At 43.9% G+C, this 8262-nt stretch overlaps 1 protein-coding gene across 1 annotated transcript in view; it reads right to left on the bottom strand.

Annotated features, from left to right (window-relative positions):
- The window catches only part of RFT1 (RFT1 homolog (S. cerevisiae)), a 78660-nt gene extending 70660 nt beyond the window's left edge, over nucleotides 1-8000 (bottom strand). Inside the window, exons 1-2 of the mRNA XM_006876059.1 lie at nucleotides 7938-8000; nucleotides 872-957 (exon numbers count right to left, since the gene is read on the bottom strand). Coding sequence (XP_006876121.1) covers nucleotides 872-957; nucleotides 7938-8000 — 149 coding nt within the window. The remainder of the gene's footprint in view (nucleotides 1-871; nucleotides 958-7937) is intronic.
- Between the last annotated feature and the right edge of the window lie 262 nt (nucleotides 8001-8262).

The raw sequence follows: 8262 nt of genomic DNA on the forward strand, positions 1-8262 counted from the left end.
TATACATATAGTCCCTGCTTCAAATTTACCTCAGGAGCTTGTTCAGATTCCCAGATTGCTCCTTACCCCTGTCTAGTGCAAAGCACCCCATCTGATTCATTTGCCCATCTAGATTTGAGAACTGCCACTGAGAACAGAGCCAAGAACGTATGTTTGATGGTGTTAAGCATGAAATCTTTCTGGAACATACTGTCTTGTTTATCAGGACATGAAGACAGACCTGAGAGAGTTGAGCTACTCTAAGCATCCACATCATTTCATATACTTTTGTGGCATGAAAAACATGTGTGGGTGTTTATGAAGAGTGAGCAGGACTGTAGAAGAGACAAGCTGAGTCTGAAAGACAAAGGCAGTCTGCTTTCCAGGAGCCACCAAGGAATTCACAACAAGAACTTGTGCATTCATGCTGATTACTGTTTCCCCATCAGAAAGTACCAAAGAGGGAGGTAAGGTGGTGGCTCCAGCCCTGCAATTATGCAGCACATCCTCATAAACTACAGAACTCCTGCTACCTTTGCTGACAGCAGGACAAGAAAGCAGGATTATACCTGAGATTGGGGCTGGCAACGACTTACTCCCACTCCTCCCCTGAATTCTAAGAGCAGGCAAACCGGAACAGCTGGCAGAGAAATGTGCAGTTGGAGGTTGCTAATGGAAAAACACCCCATGGGTCCATTAAAAGCAACATCACCCAGTCATCTGCATCACCACCCTCCTTTTCCCCAGCACGTCTTTCTTCAGCCCACTGCTAAAACACTCACTTCTGGGGAAAATGCATGCTTCTCAAATCTGAGGGCAACAAGTACAGAGTTTGAAGAAAGGCTGACTAGGGATGTGAGTTGTAGAAGGAGCCAGGGTACATCCTTCTTACCTTACATTCACTATGCCAACAATTTCCTTTGAAAGGAAGCGAAGAGTAAATGCATTCAAGACAAAGGTGATCAATCGAAACACCACCTACAGAAAAAGAACAAAAACTGTGTAAGAATAAATTGTGTTGAAGCATTTCCTTTGCTGAGATGAGACTAATGTAGCTGCTCTCCCTAATATGATGTAATGACGCACATGGCAATCTGACCACGGCGGGTCTCTCTAAAATGCTCAGTCTGTCTGCATTTCTTCTGAAACTTCATTCCAGGGGGGCTCCTGTGCAGCAAAGAACCCAGGAAAGCACCTGGAAATATCCTTCATTTACTCATGCGAAAAAAGAAGCCCTGAGAGATATAGTGAGTTTTTTCATGTTCAAAGTCAGGCATTTCAGGAGGCAGAAAAAGAACTCCACGTAGTGGTCCACATTGCCCTCCCTCTAGCAGAAAACCCTCAGCCTATTTAGCAATAACACACACTTAGCAAGCGAGGCATAGCAGACTCACTAGAAATCACGAGTCTAATTTCCCTTTCTTCCTTGCCTAGTATTATCTAGGGATTTCAATAATGAGAGTTAATCTCTCCGAACTTCGGTTTTCTCAATTAGAAAACAGAAAAGGTTGTGTTTGTTTACTACATATCTGCCACTTTCCTGAAAGGAGCTGAAATACCTTTTAAATGAAGTACTTTTAAAAGGACAACTGCAATAATAAGATAAATAAAATCCAAAGGGAAAGGGGGAGTCTAGCTATTGCCGTTTACGGAGGGAGATACATCCTGAAACTTTAAAACGCTGTCAGTTCAAGAAAATCACCTGAGCAAAGAATTCTTCCCATGAGCCCTAGAGAACAATAGCGTTGCAATTAGACTGGGATGTTAAATGGGGTGGCTGGCTGGGTACAAGCCTCACTCACTAAAGAACACCCCCTGTGCAACCCAGCAACACCACAGGTGTAATTCAAGTGCCCGCCAGAGGAAATGAAAAATCACTATGCGTCAAGCATTCTAGGGCTTACACATGAGCGGCTACAATCTGGAAAATTCAAAGTATGCCAAGGAGCCACTAGTCTGAAAATCTCCAGGGAAAGGTAATGATCAAGAAGGGAGGGTACATGACATTATCCCTGAAGTGTCACTGAGGGGCAAGGTCTCCAAAGCTTAAGATATCACATTCTTAACCTTTTCAGGTCTAAGGTGACCTTCTGAGAATCCAGTGAAAGGTTTGTAGTCTCTCCTTAGAAACATGCACGTATATTCACACACATGAAAATTTGCACTCAGTGTTAGAAGAATGATGTCAGTTCATGGAGCCTTCCTTAATGGAGAAAGCTCAGAGGCCTGACTCGCCTTTCAGCTGTAATTCATTGCAAAGTCTTCTGATTGTTATAGACCTCAATTTCCTCCTCTAGCAAAGGAGGCTACCATCTCACAGGGTTGGTGAAAAGGATCAAATGAGATTGTAAAGGTGAAGGTATTTTTGAAAAATGCAGACAAATGAATGGCATTCATGTTTTTAACATGATCAGCTTAAGAGTTAACCTTTACTGGGCAGGCTCTGTTTTGAATTTTATGTTGATACCATGTATTTTCAGTACCAAAAGGCATACTGAAATCAAGAGGAAAAAAAACTTTTGAGGTAATATGGATTTTAATAAAATTATACAGCATACATATGAGTATGTTCCAAGTAGATTCTGGCGGTAGGATTGGTGGGGTAAATCCCATTTCTTTAAAATCACACAGTTACACAGGTCCCGGAACAATAAGCAGCAGTATGCAATACATCTGGGATAGCAGTATCGCAAGAAACGTGAGAAGCTCAAAATGTTGGTAGGTGATGTATGTCCCTTGGATAAAAAAATAATTAAAACAGAATAAACTCTGAAATTATTACAAAATAACATGTAACAGCAAAACGACTACATTTTCTATAATCTAGAAAGCATATATGGCTGAATTAAAACACTCAAGAAGCTTAAAGATTATTGTTGGTAAGTGCCATAAATCGGTTCTAACTCGTAGCAACCATGTACAGGGTTTCCAATACTGTAAATCTTTGCAGGAGCAGAAAGCCTCATCTTTCTCCTGAGGAGGGACTGGTGAGCTCAAACCACTGACTTGTGGTTCACAGTTCAGTGCTTATCCTACAGATCCACCGTGCTTCATGCCACAAGATTAAAACACAAAACCACATACACACACTTACGTTAACCTCACAATTACAGTCACCACTGTCTTAGACACAATGTTCCAGACTATAGCTATATCTAATTGGTCTGGACTAAGGTTGCAGCTAATGAAACTCTAAGGTCACTCTTGCCACCCAGCATTTGTTCCACAAAGAGGAATTTAAAAGCAACAGTTTTCATTTTCTTTTGTAAAGGACTTTACAGTTTAAGAAAAGCTCTTTCAGGGATTGTAATCATTGCAATGAAACAAAATACGATTGGTTGAGTGCAAAATCAATGTTATGCCATGTAAACTATCAATTAATTCACAATTAAAGCTCTTTCACATCTATTAATTATTTACCTTGCTGGTAAGGTCACCTGATTCCTAGTCCTACGTGTTTTGTACTACAGCTTATTTTTCTTTTAAAAAACCAGTCTGGGGAGCAAGTTAAACAATCAACAGCATGGATAAAGCAATGAACTCAAAACAGTTATTTATGTTATAAAATAAAAGAGGGGGGAAAAAAGTTAAGTAAAATTCGGGTTAAGATATAAAAATACATCATGAGAATGGTGGTGGTGGTGGCGGTGGTGTGCCATCGAGTTGGTTTCCGAGGCTGTAGATCTTTACAGGAGCAGATAGCAGTTAATAGAATCAAACTTCTGACCTTTTGGTTAGCAACCCAGCGCGTAACCCACTACATGGCCAGGGCTCTCACCATGAGAATAGTTAACATGATTAACCAACGCCATCAAATTGACTACAGAACAGAGTACAAATGCTCCCTAAGGTTTTCAAGACTAACAATCTTTACAGGTGCAAACAGTCTCATCTTTCCCCCATGGAGCAGGTGGCTAGCAGCCCAATGCTTAACCTACAGTGCCACCAGGGTTCTTTGAATGGTATACTCTTAATTAAGGAGCCCTGGTTGCTGTTAAGTGCCGTTGAGTCAATTCCAACTCACAGCGACCCTGTATAGGGTTTCAGAGGAGCAGGTGGTGGGTTTGACCTGCCAACCTTTTGTTCACAGTACAGTGCTGATCCTTTACCACCATACCAGAAGTCCAAGGAGCCCTGGTAGCATAATGGATTATAAACTGGGCTGCTAAGGTCAGCAGTCACTCCACAGAAGAAAAATGAGGCTTTCTGCTCCTGTAAAGATTTTTAGTCTTGGAAACCCTATACAGGGTCTCTGAGTCTGAACTGACTTGGTGGCACACCACCACCACACCACCTACCTACCTGTCACTTTGTTGTGCTATAGTGGCTTGCATATTGCTGTAATCCTGGAAGCTATGCTTCCAGTATTTCAAATACTAGCAGTGTTACCACCCAAGATGGACAGGTTTTAAGCAGAGCTTCCAGACTAAGATAGATGAGAAACAAAGGCCTGGTGGTCTACTTTAAAAAATGAGCCAATGAAAACCTTCACAAAGAGCAGTGTCTGACTTGCTTGCTTGGATGTTATGAGAGATCAATTGCTAGAGGAGGACATCATGTTTGGTGAAGGAGAGGGCCAATAAGGGAGGGAGAAAGCCTTGATGAGGTGGCTTGGCATAGCAGCCACAACAATATACTTGAACATGCTGGCGAGTGAAGATTCCATAGAACCAGGCAATGTTTCATTCTGTTGCACATGAGGTTGCCGTGAGTGTTGCCGTGAACTGGAGTCAAAATGATGGCAGCTAACAACAATTAAGCAATTATGAATGCTAGGCACTCCTATATTCTTTACATGGATTATCTCATTTCATCCCTTATGGTTTAAAAAAATCATTATGTTGGCTAGAAGAACAGAAGATATTTCTTGAAAGAAAGACCGACAGGAAAAATACAAAACAACATAGGCAGACTGACTGATTACTACAAGAACAAGCAAGTTGCTCGACCAGGAGACATCAAGGCAAGTGGTTGGGTCCCCTCAGGACAAACCCCTTTCCAAGATTAAGACTCAATGGGAATAAACGCTCTGATTGGTGACCACGTTTGCCACCGATAAGGGGAAGTAAGGGAAAAACAGCAGTGAAGCTGCGAGCTAAGTCCTACAACATTCAATAGACTCCTGTGAACCCAGGTGGAGACCTGGTTGCTAGCAGTGTGGCAAGACCTGGGAACTCTTGGGCCCAGAGTCAGTGACATAGCCACAGAGGACTAGAGTGGAGAGTGAAGCATCCAGCTGATAAGAAGAGAGGGAATATGCACAGGAACACCCATACGTGCAGATCAATACCCACTTGACCTGGCTTCAATGACTGGAAGATCAGAGCTCAACTAGAAGAAGAAAGAAGAGGGGAAAAAAGAGTAATCTGATACAATTTGATGAACTTGGCCTATACTTATGGAAGCAGTAGCTCAAAAGAGAGAACAAATCTTTATAGTAAGGGTCATTCCCACCACCTCCATACACACAGTAGACGGCGATGGGCAACTTGGACATTGGCTACCCAAAGTGGGGGGGAGGGGGGCCTACAAAGGCAAGAAGTGACTGGCTTACAAGCTTTCAGGAAGAAATGAAAAATCTAGAGCCAGAGGGTGTGGAGGAAGGTAGAATCTCCACTGAGTAGTATCCAATCTGTCTGGGCGGGGCTGATGATAGGAAATGCAGATAGGTCTCTAGTGATAAAATAGGGAATAATCGTTATCAGGACTGATTGTGAGGGTTGGAAATGTAAAGGTAGACATTTTGTAGCAAGAAGGGGAGTGATTAACTTTGCAGTTGAGGAGCGGAGGTCCCTGGGACCATCAAGGGAGAAGAGTGGAGACTAGGACCCTACCCAGAGAAGCAGCGATGCCAGAGATGGAGGCAGATATGATGGCACGTAGAGATGGAGCAGCTGGGGACTTTAGACACAGAGAGGGAGAGGGGCTGTGTGTTGACGACCGGGGTGCAGGCTTGTAGGGTATACCCTTTGGTTGGTTGATGATGCATGGAGGGGTTGTAACCATGGTAATGAAACGATATACGATAGGATGAATGTAAAACTAATGTTGTCCCATGTAAACTATCACATAATTCACAATAAAACATCAACATGTTAAGTGCTGTTGAGTCAGTTCTGACTTAAAACAACTCAGTGTAGTGACTGGTGGGTTTGAACTGCCAACCTTGTAATTAGCAGTCCAGTGATTATCCTACCAGGATTATTACTGCCTTAATAAAAATGTTGTTGTAAAGTGCTGTCAAGTTGGTTCGGATTCATAGAGACCCTGTATAGGGTTTCTAAGGAACAGCTGGTGGGTTTGAACTGCCGACCTTGCTTATTCTACAGCACCACACTAGGAAAGCTAACATTTATTAAGTTCCTGGGTGGCACAAATGGTTAAGCACTCAACTAGCCAAAAGATTAGTTGTTCGAATCTACCCAAGGGTGCCTCCAAAGACAGCTCTGACTGACTGCTTGCAAAAGGTCATAGCCTTGAGCACCCTATATGATATGGTTCTACTCTGCACATATGAGATCACCAGGGGTCGGAATAACTTTGATGGCAACTAACAACATTTATTAAGGAGCTCTGGTAGCGTAATGGTTACGAATTGGGCTGCAAACCATAAGGTCAGCAGTTCAAAACTACCAGCTGCTCCGCGGGAGAAAGATGAGGCTTTCTACTCCCGTAAGGATTTACACCCTCGGAAACCCTGTACAGGGTCGCTATGGGTCGGAACCGACTCGAAGGCACTTAACAACAACAACAACAACATTTATTAAGTACTTGTAACACGCCAGGTATTTTGGTGGCACAATGAATGACTAAGTATTTGGCTGTTAACCAAAAGGTCAGCAGTCAGAACCCACCAGCAACTCCACAGAAGGAAAGGTTTGGTGATTGGCTCCCATAAAGATTATAGCCTAGGAACCCCATAGGGCAGTTCTATTCGTCATACAGGTGTCACTATGAATCAGAATTGACTCGGCAGCACACACTTACCAGATGTGATTTCGTCGACTCTTCCTAATGACCCTATGAGGCTGACTTATAGTTCTCATTTAAGATGAGGAAACTGATGTTCAAAGAAGTCAAATGATTTTCCCAAGGGCAGGCATTTAGCAAGTGGCAAGCCCAAGTCAGCCTGGTTCTTTCTCCTAATGTGCATGTCAGACACTGTCTCTGTAATATGGAGGGTGGGAGAATTCAGGGCTGTGGTAGACGAGGTTTGAAAGGGTCTGGAGCGCAACATAGAGAAACTGAGCCCCTTGACTTGGAATGACTAGCTTCTACAGTTGACTCTTTAGATACCATTTGGATCAACTGGCATCTACCATATTCTCTGACAAATGATGGAAATTAGGGGCCCACAGCCAGAAGGAAGATGCAGCCAGCTACTTAATAGTATTAAAATGCTTTTATTTGAATGATCTTATCAATACTCACAACAACTTTATGAGCTAGGTACTATTACCCATTTTACTAATCAGGAACTGAAGCTAAAGGTGAAGTCATTTGTCCTGGGTCACGTGTGCAGCCAGTGTAAGGTGGAAGCAGGATTCTAATCCATACCAGCCTAACCAACGTTTGGTAGTCTCTCTGAATTCTGGGGGAGTCAGTCTGAGGTGGTTTGTGGGACAGGGGTGGGAGCCAAAAGAAATGAACCCTTTGCCTTAAATATAGCAGATTCTAAAGCACGAAATGCTCCCCGACACTAGACCTCTCTCACAGTGCCATATGGGGAAAAGGCTCAGAAAGAAATGGATTTGTGTGCAGTCTTCCAGTCAGGCCTGTGAAAGGAATCCCAACTCAAGCACCAAGACGCGCCCTCATCGCCGCAGCCACCTCCTGCAGACCCCTTTGTAGCGAGGCCCACTTTAGGATGGCTCAGGACGGTTTCTCAGAGGCCCCAGAACTACCTCCCGCGAATCCCAGATACAGAACAGTCAGGAGGCCGGCCAAGCAGATGGTACCTGCATGAGGAGACCGGAAGAGGCCAGCCGGGCCGCCTGGCCAAGCACCTCCTGGCTGCCCATCGCTTCAGGATCCCGGTTCTGTCACGGGGAAACGCAGCCGCGACCGAGCTCCGTCGTAGGAAGATAGCGTCACAAAACGACAGATTCGCTGATTGGTGGTTTTGAGATGTTAGGGGCAGGGCGCAATAATCTCTGGTCCTTTAAAGGAGTACTGGTGTGGCGCTGTGGGTTAATGCGCCGGACTGCAAAGTTGTTTGAACCACAAAGCTGGCGGTTCAAACTCACCAGCGCTCCATGGAAACCCTAGACAGGGTCGCTATGG

Source organism: Chrysochloris asiatica, unplaced genomic scaffold (genome assembly GCF_000296735.1).
Source record: "Chrysochloris asiatica unplaced genomic scaffold, ChrAsi1.0 scaffold00350, whole genome shotgun sequence".
In the NCBI taxonomy this organism is placed as follows: domain Eukaryota; kingdom Metazoa; phylum Chordata; class Mammalia; order Afrosoricida; family Chrysochloridae; genus Chrysochloris; species Chrysochloris asiatica.